Source organism: Orycteropus afer, unplaced genomic scaffold (assembly GCF_000298275.1).
Source record: "Orycteropus afer afer isolate SDZICR_OR568_19922 unplaced genomic scaffold, OryAfe1.0 scaffold00003, whole genome shotgun sequence".
Classification (NCBI taxonomy): Eukaryota; Metazoa; Chordata; class Mammalia; order Tubulidentata; family Orycteropodidae; genus Orycteropus; species Orycteropus afer.
This window is the reverse complement of record NW_006921590.1, coordinates 30,093,421-30,117,084: the sequence shown is the minus strand read 5'-3', so window position 1 is coordinate 30,117,084 and position 23,664 is coordinate 30,093,421. Positions and strand designations below refer to the sequence as shown.

Genomic DNA, 23,664 nt, shown 5'->3' with positions numbered 1-23,664 from the left:
CATACACTGCTGGTGGGACTGTAAAATGGTACAACCATTGTGGAAAGCAGTATGGCGATTGCTTAAAAAGTTGGAAACAGAAATACCATTTGACCCAGCCATTCCTTTACTATGTATATATCCTAAAGAAGTGAGAGCCATGACAAGAACAGACATATGCACACCCATATTCATTGCAGCACTATTTACAATAGCAAAAAGTTGGAAACAACCTAGGTGTCCATCAACTGAGGAATGGATAACCAGACTATGGTACATACACATGTAGTGGAATACTATACAACCCTAAAGAATAACCTAGAATCTCCAAAACACTGCATAAAGTGGATGAACTTGGAGGACATTATGTTGAGTGAAATAAGTCAATCACAGAAGGACAAATATTATATTGGTCCATTATTGTATAAATCAAGGAACGGTTTATGTATGGAAGGAAATTTTCTTTGTTGGTTACCAGGGTGTGAGGGGTGGGAAGGGAACACTGTTAGATAGGTAGAGATAAGTATTGATTTGGGTGAAGAGAAGGGCAATGTACCAAATGTGAGTGATCAACATGGTAACATTGAGGAAGAGAAAGATATAGAGAGGTACATGGGAGGTACAGACAACAACGAGGAACCCTTTTGCATATACAGTACTGGTTGTCAGTGAAGGCAAACATGGGCATACGGGTGGATAGATGGGTGGACAGACTGAACTATTAGGTATGTCTATGTAGCAGGGAGTGTACCCAAGACCATGTATAGGGTTGGCAGACAGTGGTCCCATATGTGTATTTATATGTTCTGTAAGAATTCCCAGGTGTATAGTAGAGCTGACAAAGCACAAGGTTGTGGTCACTTCTTGGTCACAGCCAGCTATCCAGAGGGAGTGAGTAGTTGAACCTGTGGCTTGGGACCATAGTTGCAGGGGCCGTCAAGCTCAATTGGCATAACATACTACACAAAACATTGTTCCACTTCCTACTTTGGCAAGTAGCGACTGGGATCTTGAAAGCTTGCAAGCAGCCATCTAGATGCAACGATGGGTCTCTCCTCATCAGGAGCAAAGAAGAATGAAGAAAACCAAGGATTCATGGAAACAGTTAGTCCTAGTGACTGGTATACCATGAGATCCGCAGCCTATACAACTATGAGACCAGGAGAACTAGATGGTGCCTGGCTACCACTGTCAACCACTCAGAGGGTGATCTATGGAGGAGATCCTGGATAGAGAGGGAGAACAATGTGGAACAAAACTCAAAATCATTTGGAAAAAAAAGTGGGGGGACCAGGTTTGCTGGTCTGATAGAGCCTGATGGAACCGCTGAGTCTATGGCCCCTAGCTGCCCTTCAGGTCTGGAATTGAACCCACACCTGTGGCTTCCAGCCAAACAAAAGATAGGCATATGAGTTGACCATTTACCTGAGGTGGATACACATCTTGGTGAGAACAATCGTGGGAGAAAGAAGGGCTGTTTATGCACAGGGAGACAGCTCAGGGGCCAGGAATGCATGGAGGGATGGGATGGACACAGGGAAGAGGTAACGATCAGGAGGAGGTGAGAGGGGAGTTGTTGCATTGGGGTAAATTGTAGTCAGTGTCACGAGACAAAGTGTATGTGAACTGGTGTATGGAAAGTGAATTTGCTCTGTAAACTTTCACCCAAATCACAATTTTAAAAAAAAAGAAAGAAAGAAATGGCCATGAGTTATGCCGGGTCCTTGTTCTCTGTGGATCCTGAAGAGGGCCAGGCAGGATCTCACTGTCTGTCTAGAAGTATCACAAGGTTTTGGCCAGGCTCAGAGAGGGGGCTACCTGGTGGGTGGTGCACCCCCTGCTGGGTCATGGAAGACCCTCCAGGAATGGGTTTTCTTTGTGTTTCATGAAGTCTCCAGCTGGTTCTCTATGCTTTGCTCACATTCTGCCCTTACAGCATACCCCCACCCACCCACACTCCCCTCCCTTCTACCCAGTGTTACCTGGGGTCACAGCTGGCGCTGTGTGAGATGACAGGGAAGAGAGGTGTCCTTCAGAGAGGTGTGTTAGAGCAGGAGTCTGGGAACTCATTGCCCATTCACCTTTCAGCCTGTTCCCTGACATAAACCAAGCCCAAGAACCTTCATAGGCACTGGCCCCACAACCCTGGGTGGTATTGTTCATGTGGACTGTGGAGAAATGTGGATAATGGCTGCTGTATGCAAAGTGCTCCTTAGCCTTGCATTACCTTTGTGCCCTCCGCACTCTCCCCCAGGCCATTCTACAGATCCCCCATCGCCACCAATCAAGGCCCAGCCCATGTGTCACTTCCTCCAGGAGGCTACCATGGTTTTTCTAGCAAGTGACTTTCTCTTTCTGTTGGTCTCATAGTAGCACCCCTCCCACACAGACCCAGTGTTAGGTATTTGCATCTGAATCTAGCTCCACCACAGTAGGGGGGGGGCTGCTGCTTGAGAGCACAGGCGCATCTGATTTCTTGATGGGAATCCTGTGTCCAGCACAGGCCTGGCACAGGTAAGCCCCCCGCCCCAGGGCGGGGGCTTGTTGCTGAGGGAATGGAAAAGCCCCACTGTCCTTTGTGGCTTCCTATAGAAGCCACTAGAATGCAAAAACATATTTACCTAAAACCTGCCACAGAGATGGAGCTTGGGCCAGAGAAAGGCTGGGAGAGTGAGGGGCCCGTGGGTATGGTCCAGGTGAGTGCTGGTAGCCAATAGAGAAGGTCTGCATTCAGTCCATCCTGCACTGGTGGAATTTCCAGGGTACGTAAGACTGAGCTCCTCTGGACAGCCCACAGTATGCAAGACCCTTGGCCAAGAGCACATATTGGGCAGGAGAACACTTTTCACAGTGATGCTGATAGTGGAAAATAAGCTTAGGTCCTCAACTAGTGAGATTGAATTACTATTGGTATTATTTTTTTCCCTTTAATACAGTGCTAGTGTTTGTCCTTTGATCTGACAATTTTAAAGAAGACTTTCTTGGGTGACCTGAATTCAGGGTGATTGCTTGGTATTTGTTCCTTTTCCAGTTTGCCTGGGCTCAAGGAATGGCTCTGTCGTCTGCTGATCTTAAAAGCAGGTCACAGGGAAGCATACCGAGCTCTCTTTTGAATCTGACCATTCACCAGATCTGTCGCCCTCCCCTGCTCTCCATTTCCCCTCCCCACTGCCTCTGCTTTCACTGCCATCCCCCATCTCTCGCTGGATTCCTGCCTCACTGAGGCTCCTGTAGGCCATTTTTCCATAGCAGTATTCTTTCTAAAAAAGGGGTCTGTTGCTCTGGTTACCTAACGCCATGTAACAAACCACCCCAAAACAGTGACTCAAAACAGAATATTTACTCTGCTTACAAATTTGTAGTCTGAGCAGGACTTGGTAGGACTTGTTCACGTGTTATCAACTGAGGCATCTTGAAGATTGGAGACTAGAGTCATCTGAAGGTTCATGTACTCACTTGTCTGGTGGTTGATTCTAGCTGTTGGTGGGGGCTTCAGTTTCCACGTGGGCATCTCCAGGTGTATCCCCCATGTAGGCTACTTTGAGCTTCCTCACACCACGGTGGCTGGATTGAAGGGCTAGTTTCTAGAGTATGAGAGAGTGAGAACGGAGTCAGAAGCTGTACTGCCTTTCTAACCCAGCATTCAGCACCATGCAGTGTCATTTCTGCCATGGTCACAGGCCCATCCAGATTCACCCCTTGGTGGAGTGTCATTGTGACATGGTAAGAAGGGCATGTAGGATGGGGAATATATGCACGCCCATCTTGGAAATTATATGAACTGCCACACCTGTTCATACCATGCCTTTGCTTAAAACCTTTGTGAAATTCCTGCTGCCTCAGGAGAGAATCCGTGCTCCTTGATGGGGCCCTCATGGCCTGTGGGATCTGGCCCCTGTCCTCACTTGCCTTGCTGCTCACTGCCTGCCACATCCCTCCCCTCTGTTGACTCTAGAGCTGGATTTTGGTTTCAATCAGCCCAGTGACCACATGGAACTTCCTTGAACAGTTTTTGGAGTCCCTAGGTGATGCAAATGATTAACGCATTTGCTGCTAATCCAAAGGTTGGAGGTTCGAGTCTGTCCAAGGGTGCCTTAGAAAAAAGACCTGGTAATCTACTTCTGAAAAATCACCGTTGAAAACCCTGTGGAGCACATTCTGCTCTGACACACATGAGATCATCATGAATCAGTGATTGGCAACTGGTCTCCTCCCCTTGTCTCCCTCCATTTTCTCTGAGAGGAAGCTCAGACTCAGGGGCTTCCCAGTGTGTCTGCTGTCACTCCTGGACACCCTTGTGCTTTGCCACTCCCACCCCATGTAACTTAGCTTCCCTCTTTTCATGAGCTTTTTGTCTCCTTGCCTCTGAACATTGCTCACATAGTTCCGCCTGCCTGGAATACCCATTCTCCCCCACTGTCATCCTTTCCACCTCAGCTACCCTTCTCCACGCAGCCTTCCTGACTGTCCAGTTGCCTGGATCCTGACTTTTGGGACTTCCTTCTTGGCTGCTTGTTAAACCTTTGTATAAACCAACACAGTGCCATGGTTGACTTTGGATCCAGACCTGGGTTGAAACCCCAGCTCTACCACTTACTAGCTTTGTAACCTTGGGGATAATAACTAATTCTTTGGATAATGATGAGGATTAAATGAGGGAGCCTATAAAAAGCATTGAATTCCTTGTCTGGCGCTGAGTAGAGACTCAGCAAGTTAGCACTTGTTTTCTTCCTTTTTTGAATGCCAGGTACCTGGTAAATGCTCAGTAATGAATTTTTCACCCTCATTTCAATGAAAGGGGAAAAATGTATCTCTCTGTTTAATCATGTGGGACTAAACTACCAGAAGATTATAAGAATATTGCTGAACCATGAGCAGTGAGGGGAAAAAAAAGCCCAATAATGATTAGCCTGCTTACGTTCAATAAAATCCTGCCAGTGGAGCTGAATCTTTGCTCAGAAAGCTCTGCTGCGCTGCAGTGGTGTCCGGGAGCTGTTATTAAAAGGGATGTAGGGCAGCATGACCTTGAGAACAAAGCCGTGTGAGAGGATGGCTCCCTCATCAGTTCCAGCAGCTGATGACGGGCAAGAGGGCTCAGAGGGGGAGGGCCTCAAGCCCTCCCACCCACCAACCCCTGTTCAGCCTGGTCAGATGCCACTGCCCCTCTTGGCTACAACCCAATGGTAGTGCCCAGTCAGGCAACAGGTACCACCTGTCCTTCCCACCTTTCATGATGAGACTGAGAGAACATACAGGTAGGTGGGGTGTCAGGTTCTCCATTTCCAAGTTCTAGCACCTTCTTTCTACCCAGCAGTTGTTGAGGGTGGGATGTGGGGTGAGAAAGGAGCTTCTGCCTGTTAGAGGAGAGAGGAGCTTAACACAGGGCAGCCCCTTAACCTGCTCGGCTCGTTTACGTGTCCCATGATAGAGGCTGGGCAAGGTCAACAAGAAGGGCTCATTTAATAAGCTCTGCTGAGAATGCTTCCCAGAGACAGAGTGTGGAGGATGCCTTCCCTGTAGTCATGTTGAGGTATATTGCACAGCTTTGCACTGAGTGCTGGTCAGGCCCCTGCACACTGGTAAGCCTTACCTCAGGGCCTCAGAGCCAGGGGTCAGGGCAGAGACCCTGCAGTGACAGACTTGCTCAAGGTGGAGGCTGGGACACTGGCCAGATGCACTGTAGTGAAAAACATAGACATAGGCTGCCAGTGGCTGTGGAAGAACCAGAGGTGTGGACTGGACCCCTCAGGGATTATTCCCAACTAGAAAGGGCCAAGAGATGTTGGGGTGGGAGGGTAGTGCATTTCTCCAGAATGCATGGTCTGACTAGTAGGGTGGTTTGGAGAGGAGAGTGGGCCAGTTCAGTGGTGGGACACAGACAGGGAAGGCCTGGGAGCGGGGGCCTCTGGCACATCATTTTAAGAAATGGGGATCCTACGAAATGGGGAGCAGGGGAAGCTGAGCTGACAGGCTCACAATGGGGTCTGCACTACAGTATCCTGGCAGCCAGGGAAAGAGTATGGGTGGTCTTGGGATCCGTAGGTGGGCAATGAGGAGACCTCTGCTCTGAGAAATGAGAAAATGGGGCCTAGAGGAACAGTAAGAAATAATTCTGTTCTGTGGCAAAACAAGAACAAGCCCTTCTGGGCCTCCATTGGGTTGTGGGACCCCAGATGTTTAAACCCACTCACTCTTGCTTTCTGAGCCCTCCTTGTTTCATGCCAGATTGGGTCAAGTACTTATTGGATGGAGAGAGGCCCCATCTCTAGCTTGTTTCAATAACAAGGTGCTTTGGCACGGCCAGGTCAGTTTCTTGAAGCTTGATAACGTTGACTGCGGTGGCAGTAATGACCTGGCAGAATCCTGTGACCCAGCATGACCCAAAGATGCTAAGGAGGGTCAGGGATAGGAGTAATGGGAGCTCAGCTCCACAGGCAGCCACATACTAGCCCCACTCAGCTCTACAACCTTGAGCAAGGAGCTGCAAATTAGTTTCCCTGTATATAAAATGGAAATGACGTTAGTACCAGTTTCAGCATCGTGGACTAAACGGGGTAATGCTAAGGGGCTTAATACAGTGTGGCTGCAAGCTCAGAATCACTGCAGGCCTCAGACGGGTAGGTGCTGCATTTCTTTTGTTCGCTGCTGTCATGTAAATCCCGTGCCTGGCACAGCTCCTGCCACATGCTTGGAACATGACTCCTAAATACTGAGTGCACATGCTGCCAGTTTTGAGGATTCGGGGCATGCTCAGAAAATGGTGGTGGTGGCCGGGACCCTAACTTCAGAGTTCCTCCCACAGAGACCCAGTTGTTGTTGTTGTTGTTAGCTGGCGTTGAATTGGCCCCAGACTCATGGCGACCCCGTGCATAACAGCAGCCAGACCATTGTGATCTGTAAGGTTTGCATTGGCTGATTTCTGGAAGTGAATTGCGAGACCTTTCTTCTTAGCCCACCCGCCGAAACCTGCTCAGATCATAGTATCACACGAGCTTCTGCTGACACAGTTCCAATAGGCACTTTGTTTGCTTACGAGTTTCTCCTTCCACCTAGACTTCACCCTGTGGGCCAGCACTACTCCACTGGCAATGGTTGGTGTCACGAAAAGGGGCAATTTGCCATCCTCTTTCAGGGATTTCTGAATTCTCCACTACTCCATGAACTTCCTGTTCCTTTAGTGTATATTTAGGATTCCACTGTGTCTCCTCCCTGCCACTCAGTTGCCCCAGGGAAGAATATGTTCGGAGAACAGAATTGTGTCTTCCTTCTCTCTCCTCACCCTGCTCCCTGAAGCTCACCCCTTTTCCCTGAGGTGTAAGAAGCAGAGTGCCACTGCCTCAGGAAGTTACCAGTAGGCTCTGTGATCCCTCTATTTCTGAGAAGGTGGTAACTTTCCACTGCACTTAAAAGGGAGAAGGCTTTCTATTTTTCCTACTTGAATTTCTCCTGCCTCTTGCTAGCTCAGGGTTGCCTCAGTTTTTACTCTGTGGTCCCCTTTGCAGTTCTCTGCCAGGTCTGCCCATGGCTACCTGCACTCAGAGCTGATTCTCAACCTGTGGGAAGCCTCCTGCTTCTCACTTTAATGTGATTTTTTTTTTTTTTCCCTGACACTGGTTACATTCCCCACAGTGTATATAATGGCTCTCCTCCCACTTCCTTCCTGTGGTTACCCTTTCCCTGTGTCCTACTTGCTTACGCATCCCTGCCTCCCTACTTTTCTCCCTGTGCAAATGCTGCTCTTCTGATCTCCCATGGTTGATTGTTCTAAGGAGTGCATCTCCCTGATGTAGGTGTTCAGCTCGTTAGCCTGTCTGTTGTTTGGCTGAGAGTTAAGACATGGGAGTGAATTCAGTTCAAAGCCCAAAGGGTGACTCGGGGCCACCATAGTCTTGGGTTTCACCAGTCTCTAGCAGACCAGTAAGCCTGGTCTTTTCTTTATGACTTTGAGTTTTGTTCTACATCTTTCTCCTACTCTATCCAGGATCTCCAATTTTGATCCTTTCCTGAGTGGTTGGCATTGGTAGGTGGGCACCATCTAGTCTTTTGGTCTCAGGGTTATATAGCCTGAGGTTCCCATGGTCCACTAGTTCCTTGGACTAATCCTTTCCATGCGTCTTTGATTTTCTTCAGTCTTCTTTGTACCAGATAAGATGCCAATTGTTGCATCTTAGATGGCTGTTTGCAAGCTTCCATGTGAAATTTTTAATGGGGATATTTCAAGCAATTTGAAAGCACTTTACAGCTTTAATTTCTATCTGCACAAAGGACAGTTTGCAGGTGAAATAAGAAGATATCTTGGGTGCATTGCTGCCCCCTCCAGAGATTTTCTTCTAGAAATGTTCTGGTATTATTTTTCCCTCTGATGTTCTGGAACCTGCATCAGCTATTTCAGTTTTTATACTTCTACCACTTTTAAGCATTTTGTTTGTGCCTGGCACTTTATCTTATTTAATTCTTACTACAGCCCTTTGAAGTCTTTGATATTATCAGTCCCATTTTAAAATGAACTGAGGTCCAGAGGGTAGTGCCCATCTCGAGGTGACAGAGCTAATAGTACCCCAGGGTAGATTTGAATCTGGTTAACCAGTTCCAGTGGAGTCTTCTGAATTTACCCTAACATAAAGTCTGTCAGATGTTCCTTCTGGAGAAAATACAGTTGTTTTTCACTTAGTATGTATCTGCTTTTGAGAGATGATTATACTGATCTGGTATATGGTGTACCATTAAGGCTTTGGCATCTGCATAATCAAACAGTTAACATGCTTGGCTGCTAAAAGAAAGGTTGGAGGTTCTAGTCTACCCAGAGACATCTGAAAAGAAAGGCCTGAGAATCTACCTCCAAAAAATTAACCCAGCATAAACCATTTACAGCACAGTTCTATTCTGATGTACATGGGGTCGCTATAAGTTGGAGTTGATGTGGCAGCAACTGATTTTTATAATTGAGGCTTCCAAACTAGTAAAGAACCCTTCCCAGGGTGGGAATGCGCTGTTCCACTGAAGTGGTAACCAGCTACCCTGCCAAGCCCAGCCTGCGCACATCCTACCCTGGGAAACAGGGAGGGGCAGAATGAAAAGCTCTTGGCTGTTTTATATCTCTTGCCAGGGTTATCTGTGTCCTGCAGCCCAGAGCAGAAAGGACCCAGGCTGGAGCCAAGCTCAGCTGGACAAGTCCCCCTGGGCCTCACAGGGCCATGGCAGAGATTCAGGGAACAATGTAGGGAAGCACTCTGTGCCAGCCTCACCTGACAAATGTTCCTTTCCCTTTCTCACCCACCTTTCCCTCCCAGATGATAAGAAATGCAGCAGTAGGAATTTCTGCCATGCCAGGCCCCAGGGGACCTGCACAGGGTTAAATCAGAAGCCAGTCCCTGCAGTTTGGGACATTAGTAGCATTTATGGGATTCCCAAGAGACATCCCAGTTTCTCATAGTTGTCCCAGTGGGAAGTTACTGCCCTTTAGAGGGCATTTGCCCCGTGTGGGGTAGTCCTGGGGAGCTCTGGTGGTGTAGTGCCTAAGGCATTTGACTGCTAACCAGAAGGCTGGTGGTTCCAACCCACGAGCCACTCCTCTGAAGGAACACTGGGCAATCTGCTTTCGTAGAGATACTGCGTTGGAAACCCAAGGAGGGGTCGCTATAAGTCGAATCAACTTGATGACAGTGAGTTTGGTTTTTTTTTTTGGGGGGTGTGAGTAGTCCTAGGTTGTCACAATGACTTGGGACCCATCCCTCTCACATTTATCGGTGGGGTCCAGGGAAACTAACCATCCTGCAGTGAGCTGGACAACCATTCACACACTGCGAAGAATAGTCTTGTCCACAAGAGACACTAGGGGATGACCCATGTGTTTCCCATGTCTGTTGGCTCCTTAAGAAGCCACCTTCCTCACCAATCCCAAGATTGAATAGATGGGAATAAAGAGTGAGTTTCTATCCCTGCATATGGCCAATGAAAAGACCATGTTTCCAGAAGAGCATGGCACATGTGAGAGGAGCATCTCATTGTGTGCCCACTTGCTCCAGTTCTCCATGATGGCTTTGAGTGAGTGGGGCTGTTACGGGCCAAAGAACACCTGGATTTGGGTGGAGATAATTCTTGGTGCAGTGGGAACCTTCTTTTTTGGGATTGCCCTCAGCACTTGGGCCAGCAGCCTACCTGGTATAGAGACTCAACCCTGGGGTCCCAGGGGCCTGCCTTCCATGACTTACCTGTTTCTACAACTCATATTTCCTCTGTACTTTTTGTTTTATTTCACATTTCATCTGTTTTCTCTGAATGAAATGTGTTCAGAAAAGGCTAACTTTGGATTGTGCAGTTAAGGTGCTCAGCTAACAGAAACCTTAGAGACTCCTTGGAAGAAAGCCCTGGTGATCTACTTCTGAAAAATCAGTCTTTGAAAACTCTTTAGAGCTGAGGTTTCCAATGGCTGATTTTTCAGAGGTGGATCAAGAGGCTTGTCCTCCAAGGTGCCTCTGGGTGGACTTGAACATCCAGCCTCTTGGTTGGCAGCCAAGCATGTTAACTGTCTGCACCACTCAGAGATACGTGGCTTCAGCAAAGCTCATAATAAATAGTTTTAAACTTGAAGAAAACTGTATGGAGCATAGTTCTATACTGCTGTACCTGGGGTTGCCTTGAATCGGAGTCCACTTGATGACAACTGGTTCGCTCTGCATTGCCACGGCTGAACAGCTCTCTTCTTGTTTTGCAGTCGGGAAGACGTCTCTGATCACGAGGTTCATGTATGACAGCTTCGACAACACGTACCAGGTGAGGTTCTGGGCCCTGTCCTCCACCCCTACCCCATCCCATCCCCTATCCATAGACATAACAGCTGCCTGGAGAGCATGGCGTGCCTGTCTCCAGACTCACTAGTGCGGGGATGAGAGCAGGTCTGTCTTAGGGTTCTAGGGTGTCCATTTGTCTGGGCAGAGCTTCCCTTCGGTGTACTAGTCCCAGCCCAGTAAAGATCCTGAGCTCTTCTGAAAATCCAAACCTTGGTCAAGAAAAAATTTTCCAGAGGGATATTTTAAAAATAGATGACACATTTCAGTCGCGTGTGTTATTGCTCTTCATGGGCAGCCTTAAACCATTAAATGTTTGGTTACCTGGGGGGTTGTCAGGGAGAGAAGGATGGGCAAACAGAGAGGTGAAAGTTAAAGCATTAGGAGAACTTGTTTCTCTAGCACGCCCACGTGTACCCCAGGCTTGCTGAGGCAGTTCCTTCCCAGCGGGAGACTTGCCTGGTGTTTTGCACTGTTTCATGTGGGCAGGAGGCTGGACAGAATGACCTCTGACTCAGGAATGGCTTGGGGTCAACCAGAGACCCAGAGCTGTGCTCCATGTGACACAAAGGTGAGCTTGTGGGTGTCACTAACATTCACTTTCCTGGCCCCACTGTTGAATGGGGAGGTTTGTGCAAGTGAATTTTCCCTGCAACTGTTTCTTTTCTCAAAAAGCATCAAACTTAATCATTTCAACTACTTCTAAAATAAAAGATTCTTAAGGTAGAGGCAACTAACAGTACATTTTTCTAAGCCAGTGGGTTTTGTGAGATACTAGTTTCAAGCGAATATTAGTAAGTTTTCCTTGAAAAAAATTAGGATGAGAGAGGTTCAGTGCTTGCATAGATTTGGGGGACACTGAGTGAACACAACTGAATTGATTTCTCTACTGCGGGACTTCTCAGATCCTTTACTGTGTTCATGTATGGTTTCATTTGCTGAAAGGGGATGTAGTATACAGGATCTCCCAGATGTATTTGATCATGGAATCCTTTTGTCATTGACTCCTCAAAGGACAAATATTTATAGAACTCACTGGGGACTGTTTTTCTAAGATATCCCTCCCCCTTCCCACACTGAGTCATAAAGGATGTGGAACACTATTCACTGCAGCTCATAGTTCTTTGTCTACTTTTTAGTCTGGCTATTTCCCTCTAAACCAGCCATTGTCCTTGCCTCAAGTATAGCGCCTCTCTCTGCCTCCGTCTCGTTTCATCCTTTCACTCTGCCGTGGTCTGAAATACTAGATAACTTCCCAGACTTGGTAACAATTGACAGTAAGGTAAGAACATGAGGCCTGGGAGAGGGGCCCTGCGTGATGCCCCTGTTGTTGTTGTTGTTATTGTTATATGCCATCAAGTCAGATCCGACTCATAGCAACCCTTCCTTGGGTTTCTGAGGCAGTATCACTATGGAAGTAGATTGACCAACCTTCCTTCCAAGGAGTAGCTGGTGGGTTTGAACCGCCAGCCCTCTGGTTAGCAGTCAAGTGCCTTAGGCACTACACTACCAGAGCCATGGGGTATGGGCTCTGGGACATGTGTCTTGGCCTCATTTTGCCTTTGTTATGTTCTCTCTAGATCAGGGCTTTGTATCACCATGAGCTTGTCAAAGTCTCTCTTTCTAATAAGGGGAGTTCTGCTCTACCAGTTTGGATTAGAGATGACATCCCCAATAGACTTCAGTTCTCAAGCCACCAGAGCTCCTCATTTGTGTATGTGTGTGTATAAATTATCTCAAATACTTAGTTATTTTTAATTATTTGATTCTTTTTATTACTGATTTTTGATTGAGTTTTTTGATTAAGTAATACTCTTTGGATTCCCCAGGCAGCGCAGAGGGTTAAATTTTCAACTACTAGCTGTAAAGTTGTTGGTTTGAACCAATTTAGAGACACCTTGAAAGAAATGCCTGGCGACCTACTTCTGAAAGGTCCCAGCTTTGAAAACCCTCTGGAGCAGTTCTGCTCTGTGCACATGAGATCACCATGGTTGGACTTAACTCGATGGCAACTAACAACAGCAGTAATGCCTCCTGTTTATGTCCCATGATAAGAGTACCACTCTTGGCTGGTTGGTATTCTTGGCAGTGGTGGGTGGCCAAGGTGGCCTCTGGGCCTTTGCAGCAGCCTGTATTGGTGTGGATCAAAATCTAAATTCCTCCTCATGCCATTTGAGTCCCTCAAAATCTCACTGCACCGCTGACTCCAAAGTCATTTCCCATTGCTCACTGCTTGTCCCACACCCAGTGGTCCAGTGGGCCTTCTTTCTCAACCCTCCCCATATGGGGACAGTGTCAGGACCTCTGCTGGAATGCCCTTGATTCTTCTTCTTTCTGCTGTGAAGAATTCTGACTCATCAAGGCTCAGAGCAAGTGTCTGTTCCGAGGTTGCTCTCTGTCCTGCAGTATGGTGTCCTTGGTCCTAATCTAGCCTTCCCAGATCTGCAGTAACTCCTAATGTGCTCTGGCTGTGCTCCTGGGCCCAGCACAGAGCCTGACCACATCAGGTGCCACAAATGCCTGTGGGAACAAAAGTGACTTGGAGATGTGCTTGTCTGCATCAAGTTTTAGACCCCATCAGACTGTGAGGTCACAGAGACTCATTATGACAAGACCCACAGAGAAGCAACTGCTCTCTCCATTGCAGGTTTTGTTGAATTTTTTTTTTTTTTTTAAATTGCAGCAGGTGGAATTCTTTTCACAGTACCCTTTAAAATGGTAATTAGGCTGGGTGTCCAGGGCTCCAATTTTTTGCACACACCAGCTCACTTTAATGAATTCTCTGGGGATCCAGAGGAGGGAAGTGTTACTTTGTTTATTTTGTTTTCTTAGCTTGGTGGCAGAGAGGACAAGATCCCCAAGGGTTCTGAGGGGTATAAACTTAATCTCTCTCCTATTTCCAAGTTTCTCCCTAGCATGGTGACTCCCTGCCAGCCTCACAAACATCCTGTCCCCCAGCAGAGGGGCCACACAGCCTAGAACCTTCCCTGCTGTGATTGGCCAGGGTGCTCAGACCGTCAGTGCCCTGGGTAGAATGTATTCCATCCTTTCTGTATGACTGTCTCCATTTCCCACTTCAGCCTCTCCTCCCATTCACTTATTCTGACAACAGATGTTTGTCAGGTGTTTGGGGGGGAAGTTGGAGAAACTGGCCACAGAATCTGGCCCTGCCCTCAGCTGAGGCATGGAAGCTGAGGGGGGGTCATCCCCCATCCCAGGTGACAGTCGGTGAATCCTCCCTTCATCTGGTACTGAACATGTATAAGCCCTTGAGAGGCTGGCATGAGGACCCAGGTGTACAGAGCTAGATCTCACTGTTAGACCTCTTGGGAGATTCTGTCTACTAGCAGGCCCCGGGAGATGCCACTTGTCTTTGTCGGCCTGGAGGCCTCAGGAGAGTGGGCTTCTGCCTCCTTTTACCTAGCACTCACCTCCAATACCTGTCCCCCCCCCACACACACACACTCACCCCCACACATCTTGTTCTCTTCACACGTCCTCTCCAGCCTCTCCTCAGCTGACCATCACCTCATATAAATCTCCTCACTTAAAGTGAAAAGTCAAGACTCACAGCCAGCCAGATGGGATTCAAGGCTGCGATGATTCTGTTAAGAAGCCTAAGTTGGGGCAGTTTGCATTTGATTGCTAACCTAAAGTTTGGCAGTTCAAACCCACTGAGTGGCTCTTTGGAAAATAGGCCTGGCAGTCTGCTTCTATAAAGATTGCAGCCGAGAAAACTTTGTGGAACAGTTCTACTCTACAGTGAATGAGGTCACCATGAGTCAGGTTCTGACTCGATGACAGCTAACAACTAAAAAATTACTTCCAAAGTTTATTGTAAAAAAAAAAAAAAACCTTCTAATATCAACTTTAAGGAGCTCTGGTAGCATAGTGGCTAAGGCACTTGCCTGCTAACCAGAAGGCTGGCGGTTCAAACCCACCAGCCACTCCTCGGAAGGAAGGTTGGGCAATCCTACTTCCGTAGTGATACTGCCTCGGAAACCCAAGGAGGGGTTGCTATGAGTCAGGGCTGACTCGACGGCACATAACAACAACAACAACAACAATATCAACTTTTGTAGTAAAGACATAGCCCTTCATGTGAGCTAGCCCTGCACAAATCACATGAAACACACCTGTAAGCCTAGTCCTTGAGCCACCTGTTTGTAACCAGGAATAAAGTCATAATGGGAGATTTTCAAGCTTGGCTGCATGGGGTGGGTGAGGAGATTTGGAAGCAGGGCTCTTGTGGGGCCCCTCATGGGTCTTTCATGGTTCTCAACACTGTCTGGACGTTAGCATTACCTATTGGCCAGCCAGCTTTACATCAAGACATTAAGAAACCATCCTAGGCCTAAAGTGCTACCCGCTACCTCTGTTGGCAGGAAGATTTACGGACTCACTGCGATGGGGTTCATGCAGTAATATTTTTAAAATCTCAGAAGTGATTGAGAAGAATTTACAGCTGAGGATGGGTTCCCATTGGTTTATCCCTGAACCTCACTGCATAGTACAAGAGCCAGTGACCTAAGAGGTTGTCTCAGAAGAGGACCTGGCCTGCTGGAACTTACCTAGCTGCTCTCAGGACACTCATAGAGTGGAGGAATGTTTCCAGTGGGCACTGAAGCTTTGCCTGCACAAGCAAGGTCACTCATTCCCTGGGTCCTTCAGAGCCTCTGGCTGCCCCACAGCACCCTCAAAGGCTGAGGAGATGCCTGAGAAGAGTCTGAATAGATAGCAGCTTTCACCCTTGCAGCTGATCCTTAACACCATGTCTGCCCGCTCTGCCTTGAGGCCGACCTCTCTTACCTCCTGGCCTGTACACCGGATGAGACCTCCCAATCTGTCTGCTTTGGGGGCTGGAACCTCTGTTTTGGCCCTCAGTATAGTCTCTGACTTAACTGCCCTTCCCCTCTGCTCCTCTCCTCATGCTCCTAGGCCTATCTGGCCCTTCTTGTGACTGCTGGCCCAACATCTGACCCGCTGGAGCCATCTCCCTCCAGGAGCACATCGGTAGCATGTCTTTTGGTTCTTACAGTGTTTCTCAAAATGATCAGATGTTTTTTTGTGTAGCATTTGTAGGTTGATTTAATGAAATAAATATAAGTGTTTACTAGGACCTGGTCATTGGGTCTGTAACACCACCTATCTGGCCACACAGCAGTCCTCAAACCAGCCCCCACCCCAATGACTCGACCCTGCAGCACAGAGATCACCTTTCACAGAGGAGCTCCCCTGTGCCACATGAGCAGCATATTTCTGGTGCTCAGGGAGGGAGCATTTGTGTAGGAATCACAGTGTGTAGAAAGTGTAGTACTTGATGCTCTCAAGTCTCTCTTTCTGGGACAACACGTTCCACCAGTGCTTGGCCAGCCAGACCTTGGTCTGTGTGGGTGTGCATACTGCATATGTGCTTATAGCATGTATATTTCTCCTTCAGCCATAGGAGTATGGTTAATTTGTATTTAGACCATATTCACACAGGTTTTAAAATCTAGATGATGGAAAATTATAAGTCAAAAATATTGTTGATACAAATGTGCATTACTACCTACTATACTAAAAAGCAAAAACAAACCTTCAACAAACTAAGTCAATAATGAGGAAGTGAAACTAACAACTTGTCATTTAAAACTAAGAATAGCAACAATCAAAAACCAGTAAATATTAATACAGTAATAAGTTCCATCATCTTTTGCAGACATTTAAGTTCTGCAGTTGTCTTATAACAGAAATACTACAAGTGAGTGGCTTTAACAAACAAATTTATTTTTTTCACAGTTTAGGAAGCTACAAGTCCAAACTCAGGGTGCTGGCTCTAAGGGAATGCTTTCTTCTTCTGTCGGCTCTGGAGGAAGGTCCTTGTCTCTTTTGAGTTCCTGCTTCTAGGTGATCATCATGTGACTTGGCATTTCTCTTGCTTCTTTTGCTTGCTTGTTTAATCTCTTTTATATCTCAAAAGAGGTTGACTTAAATCATACCCTACACTGGTCCTGTCTTGTTAGCATAACATGGACAACCCATTCCCAAATGAGATTGTAACCACAGGTAACAGGGGTTAGGATTTACAACACATGTTTTTGGTGACACAATTTTATCTATAAATCAGCAATCAAAATATGTCTTATAAAGTGAAATCTCCTTGAATGCCTGTCAGTGTGCTGGGATGCTGTTGATCTCAGAGGCCTACTGGGGCCGTGACCAGCAGAGTTTCTCCCATCCAAGTGCTCCCTCTGAACATTTACCTAGGGACTGGATTGAGAACAGACTAGCTTATGCTTTAACCTCTTTTCTTTCACTCCCTCCTATCACTCCTCTTCTCTCCCTCTCTTTTGTCAAGCATATGTAGTATGATTTGTATGTTAACAATTAGGAATGTGGTCACTTTCTCATAGAGAAAGCTGACTGTTGTTATCAGCTGACACCTGGTCAGCTCATGGTGACCCCATGTACAATAGAAGGAAACACTCATCATCCTCATGCTTAGTTGAGATTAGACCATTACAGTCCACAGAGTTTTCACTGGCTGATTTTCAGTAGTTTGCCAGGCCTTTCTCCCAGTCATCTTAGGTCTAGAAGCTCCACTGAAACTTGTTCGGCCCCATAACAACACATAAGCCTCCACTGACAGACAGGTGGTAGCTGTACTTGAGGTGCATTGGCTAGGAACTGAACCCAGGTCTCCTGCGTGGAAGGTAAGAATTCTACCAGTGAACTACCACTGCCCCTTGAAAGCTGACTAATGGTGGCTTAAACAAAGGGTTTTTGGCTTCCCCGGTGCAAGAAGTCATGGAGGCACTTGACACTGGCACAGCTGCCTAGTGGTACTGTTGGACCTCCAGGCTCTTACTTTCACTCTTTTCTGTCTTTTTTGCATGTGGGTTCCCCTCTTCCTGCAGGCTGACTTCTACTACTCTAGACATCACATCTGCTTTCAAGGCAGGAGGAGAAAGCAAGAACTCTCCTAGAATCCTACCTTCAGCAGACTACTGCAGAATTGGGCCACATGATTACCCTTAGCCTCTAGAGAGACAGGAGCAGCAATATTTCACTTGCATAGTCTAAAAAATGGAGTCAAGCAAGGGAGAAGGAGGTTGCCAATGGATATTGGGTTAGCCCACCAGTAGCTACATTTCATCAGCTAAATGGACTCATGATGTAGTTTCTCTCCCCCAGATTTTAATAATCCTTCTTAATTCATATTGTATAGTGCCTAAGGCACTTGACTGCTAACCAGAAGGCTGGCAGTTCAAACCCACCAGCCACTCCTCGGAAGGAAGAGGGACAATCTACTTCTGTAGTGATACTGCCTCAGAAACCGAAGGAGGGATCATTATGAGTCTGGGTCTGACTCGACAGCACGTAACAACAACAACAACAACAATTCACATTGTAGGTTTCACATAGGTGGCTCTTTCCAGTTGCCATAGAGTGAACTCTCACTCATAGTGACCCCATGTGTGTTAGAGTTGGACTAGGCTTCATAATGTTTTTAGTGGCTGATCTCAGAAGCAGATTGTCAGACTTTTTTGTGAGGCACCTTTGAATGGACTTTAATGCTAAACTTTCAATTAGATGAGCGCATTGTGAAAGAGTAAGAACACGTCCTCTGTTAGAGTAGAAACATTTATTGAAGGCTCAAGACAGGTTTTAACAGGGCACATGATAGGTTTACAAAGTAAAAACCAAGTGCTCTGAAAAAAGGGATTTGTATCATGATATTTATATAGTAAAATCGGGAACAGGATAAAATGTATGGCTGATGCTCAGTAATTTATGGAAATGAGAGGCAGGCTAACACAAAGTGGGGTTTTTGTGTTGATTGGCTTACAGAGTGTATGTGGACATCTTAAGACTGGTTACGTGGGATAATTGTAGAAGTAACTCAAATGGGGTTTACAAGGGGGATGTGGTTGTTATCTTTTTGTGTCACCTTAGCTGGGCCTGGTTGAGTGGCCGGGCAGCTGGATGTGGTATTCCCCATGATAAGATTCGTAATCAGATCCATGGTGGAATTTACTGTGAGCAGCTGAGTAGCTGCCTTTGGGTGTGTGGTCTGCTTCCTATATATAAGCAGCAGCTTTGGGAATGGTCTCTAGCTTATGGCATGCTTAGACCCTGCATACAGCTATGTTGTTGTTCAGCGGCCTGCCATGCTCTGCCAACCTTGGGACTTAAAATGGACTTAAGTTAATTGCCTGTCATGTGGTTTGGTTACATCGGGACCGTGCCTTTTTACTTGTCAACCTTGGGCTTGTCAGCCTCAGCAGCCAACAGCTGTCTGAGTGAAGAAATGCCTCTAGTTCCAGTGGGCCAGGAGCAGGAGGCAGAGCTGGACCCCAAGGTTGAGGGGCTTTCACCTAGCCCCTAGAGCCTGGCAATTTGAACTTGGACTTAAAGCCTCCAGACTGTAAGAGAATAAACTCCTGTTTGTTAAGGCCATCCCATTTGTGGTATATTTCTTGTCAGAGTGGCACTAGGTAACCAGAACAGGGGAGGTCAGAAGATGATCACAATGTGTTGTTTTTTGAGAACATTTTTGTTAGTAGTAGGTCCTCATGCAAACATTTCTTGAAGACTGGCTAGCATAAAAGATTTTAGATAAGACATTGGTATGTAGACCCCCTCTGAACCATTCTTTCCATGTATATCTCTAGCTTAATCACAATGAAAAGCTTTTCCTTAGCAACATGCTCTTAACTCTGTACAAAGGCCAATAGGTGATTAAGGAAGTAAGTGGGTATTAGATAGAGTCCAGAGTAAAACCTAGGGTAGCCATTTAACTAAAGTCAGTTGCCTTAATTTTGGAGCTCATGTATATTCTCTCCTTTTTGATCAAAGATTACTGTGAACAACCTCTGATTACTTATTTTGTAAGAATGCTTTCTTCTGCATGAACTTGGTTACTATACTTATCCTTTTAGGTTGCTTCTTACTTTGGTAAGCTTTTAAGACCCCAGATGCTGCCAGTTAAGTAGGTGGGCATCTCCTGGATTCTTTGCCATGCTGTGGGCTAGCATTCTGATTCTGTGGTCTTTAATTGGGAATCTGTGTGGAACAAGGTCACAGTTGAGGAATAGGTTTTCAGGAACCTTTTTTCAAATGACTAGTGTTAGGAGCTCTGGTGGCGTAGTGCCTAAGGCATTAGCCTGCTAACCAGAAGGCTGGAGGTTCAAACCCACCAGCCACTCCTCGGAAGGAAGATTGGGCAGTCTAGTTCCACAGTGACACTGCCTTAGAAACCCAAGGAGGGGTCGCTATGAGTCGGATCCAACTCGACAGCAGTGTGTTGTTTTGTTAGTCTAAGGTGTCAGGTTCTCTAGTTTGTCACTGAAGTGAATTTCATATACACACATAATTCTTCTCATCGGCCTTAAATTGGCATTCTGAGCAATGACATTTGCTATATGTGTTATGAAACATTTGATTGAGCCTATGACAATTACTATAATTGTGAGTATCAATAATCCAGTAAATAAAATTGACCAAATGCATGAGTTTATACCCTTGGACAACTAACTAAAGATATCAAGAAAAGAGGAGTCAGCAATGGGAGGTACGTGAAGCCAAGTAGCTTTCTGGTGAATGTAATACCTTGTTCTACCTCACCTGAGGTATTTTTCCAGGTGCAGCAGGAAGTGGAGCTCTGGTAGCGTAGTGGCCAAGGCACTTTACTGCTAACCAGAAGGCTGGCGGTTCAAACCCACCAGCCACTCCTCGGAAGGAAGATGGGGCAATCTACTTCCGTAGTGATACTGCCTCAGAAACCCAAGAAGCGGTTGCTATGAGTCAGGTCTGACTCAACGGCATATAACAACAACAACAACAACAGCAGGAAGTGTTAGCTATAGTACAGATTCCTCCTTGCTTGATGTTGTAGTTAAAGTTGTTGATCAACTTGGCTGGGCCATGGTTTTGAGTGGCTGGGCAGCTGGATATAGTTATTCCCCATGATGAGATTGTAGTCACCTCCATGGTGGAATCTGCTGGAAGCAGCTAGGAAGCTGCCTTTGGGGTGTGGCCTGCTTCCGGTATATATAAGCTTTGGGAATGGTCTCTAGCTTTGGACACATCTGAATCCTGCATTTGGCCAAGTCTTCATTTTATTGGCCTGCCATATGGCCTGCTGATCTTGGGACTGTTCCTGGACTTGAACCAGTGGCCATTTGTGTTTGCCTGCTGATCTTGGGAGTACACCATGTTACCTGTCAATCTTGGGTTTGTCAGCTTCAGCAACCAGCAACTGCATGAGTCAGAAAAAGCCTTTAGCTCTATTGAGCCTGGAACAGGAGGCAGAGCTGAAGCCCAAGGTTGAGGGGCCTTCACCCAGCCCCTAGAGCCGGTACTTTAAGCTTGGACTTCTAGCCTCCTAAACTGTAAGAGAATAAATCCTTGTTTTTGAAAGCCATTCATTTGTGGTGTTTCTGTTACAGCAGCACTAGAGAACCAAGACACTCAGCTAGAAAGAAACAAAGAACCATTATATTATCCAGCACCTTTTTCTAAAGAGTCTAAGGATATTCGTGGGGCACCTATTCCGTAATCTTAGTAGCCTTTTTTTTTTTTCCCCCCACAGTAGATGATAAGTTGTGAATAGATCTTCCAAGTTTAGGGAAGCCACAAAGCGGTGGGAGGACTCAGAAGAGCATCCATCCATCTCCTGACTTTTCTGCTGAAGCATTTTTCATGAGATTCCATTAGTTCTCTGTTGTACCAGGCAAAAATTTTCAAGTCACTAGTCCAATATTCACTTTCATTGTAGGAGTGAACATTATTGTAAATAGTGCTGTGATGAACATGGGTGTGCATATGTCTGCTCTTGTCGTGGCTCTCACTTCTTTAGGATTTATACCTAGTAATGGAATGGCTGGGTCAAATGGTATTTCTAATTCCAACTTTTGAAGGAATTGCCATACTGCTTTCCACAGTGGTTATACCATTTTACAGTCTCACCAGCAGCGTATGAGAGTCCCAATCTCTCCACATCCTTGCCAACATTTGTTATTTTCTGTCTTGTTGAACTTTGCTACTAGTGCTGGGGCAAGATGGTATCTCATTGTTTTGATTTGCATCTCTCTAATGGCCGATGATTGTGAGCATTTCTTCATATGTTTGTTGGCTGCCTGAATATCTTCTTTGGTGAAGTGTCCATTCATGTCTTCTGCCCATTTTTTAATTGCATTATATTTGTTCTTTTGTTGTTGAGGGTTAGAGTTTTCTATAAATTCTAGAGATAAGTCCATGGTCAGATACGTTATTGCCGAATATTTTTTCCCGATCTGTAGGTTCTCTTTTGACTCTTTTGGAGAAGTCTTTGGAAGCACATAAAAATTTAATTTTGAGAAGGTTCCATTCATCTAGTTTCTCTTCTGCTGTTTGTACATTTTGAGTTATGCTTGATAGTCTATTTTTGCTATATATTATGGCCCTTAAATTTGCCCCTAGTTTTTCCTTGAGGAACCTCTATATATAGTTTTAGGTTTCACATTTAAGTCTTTGATCCGTCTGGAATTAGTTTTAGGGTATGGTGTGAGGTACAGATCTTGTTTTGTTTTTCTGCAAATGGATATCCAGTTTTGCCAGCACCATTTATTCAACAAACATTCTCTTCTCCATTTAGTGGATTTCGGACCCTTGTCAAAGATCAGCTGACCACAGGTCGATGGCTCTATTTCTGGGTTCTCATTTCTATTCCATTGGTCTGTGTGTCTGTCATTATACCAATACCGGCAGTTTTGACTACTGTGGCTGTATAGTAGTAGGTTTTGAGATCTGGCAATGTGAGACCTCCTACTTTATTCTTCTTCAATAGTGCTTTGCTTATCCGAGGTCTCTTTCCTTTCCATATAAAGTTAGTGATTGTTTTTTTCCATATCCTTAAAGAATGTTGATGGGATCTGGATTGGGATTGCATTGAATATATAGATTTCCTTGGACAGAATTGACATTTTCACAATGTTCAATCTTCCTATCCTCAAACATGGTATGTTCTTCTATTTATGTAGATCTCATGGTTTCTTGAAGTATTTTTTTTTTATATATAGTTTTCTTTGTGTAGGTCTTTTGCATACCTGGTAAGGTTTATTCCCAAGTATTTTATTTTTGTGGTAGCTATTGTAAATGGTATTGATTTTCTTATTTCTTTTTCAGCCATCTCTTTGCTGGTGTAGAGGAATCCAACTGATTTTTGGATGTTGATCTTGTATCCTGCCACAATGCTAAATCTCTCAGTTAGTTCCAGTAGATTTTTGACTGAGTCTCTTGGGTTATCTAGGTGTAGGATCATATCATCAGCAAATAGGGATAGTTTGACTTCTTCTTTACCAATTTGGATGCCTTTGATTTCCCTTTCTTGCCTTATTGCCCTGGGTAGGACTTCCAATACAATGTTGAGTAGAAGTGGTTATAGAGGGCACCCTTGTCTGGTTCCTGTTTGCAGGGGGAATGGTTTCAGTCTCTCTCCATTGAGAATAATGTTGGCTGTTGGCTTTCCATATATGCCCTTTATTATGTTGAGGAATGTCCCTTCTATTCCTGTTTTGCTGAGAGTTTTGATCAGGAATGGGTGTTGGATTTAATCAAATGCCTTTTCTGCATCACTTTATAGGATCATGTGCTTCTTTTCCTTTGTTTTATTTATGTGGTGGAGGACATTGATTGTTTTGCTAATGTTGAACCATCCTTGCATACCTGATATGAACCCCACTTTGTCATAATGAATGATATGTTGTTGGAGTCTGTTGGCTAGGATTTTGTTGAAGATTTGTGCATCTATATTCTCTGTAGTTTTCCTTTTGAGTGATGTCTTTGCCTGGTTTTGGTTATCAAGATTATGCTTGCTTCATAAAATGAGTTAGGAAGGATTCCATCCTTTTCTGTGTTTTGGAATAGTTTGAGT

The 23,664-nt window shown here is 45.7% G+C and overlaps 1 protein-coding gene across 1 annotated transcript in view; it reads left to right on the top strand.

Annotated features, from left to right (window-relative positions):
* The window catches only part of RAB6B (RAB6B, member RAS oncogene family), a 123,556-nt gene that overhangs the window by 36,295 nt on the left and 63,597 nt on the right, over positions 1-23,664 (top strand). The window contains exon 2 of the mRNA XM_007936999.2: positions 10,694-10,752. Within this exon, the coding sequence (XP_007935190.1) occupies positions 10,694-10,752 (59 nt within the window). The remainder of the gene's footprint in view (positions 1-10,693; positions 10,753-23,664) is intronic.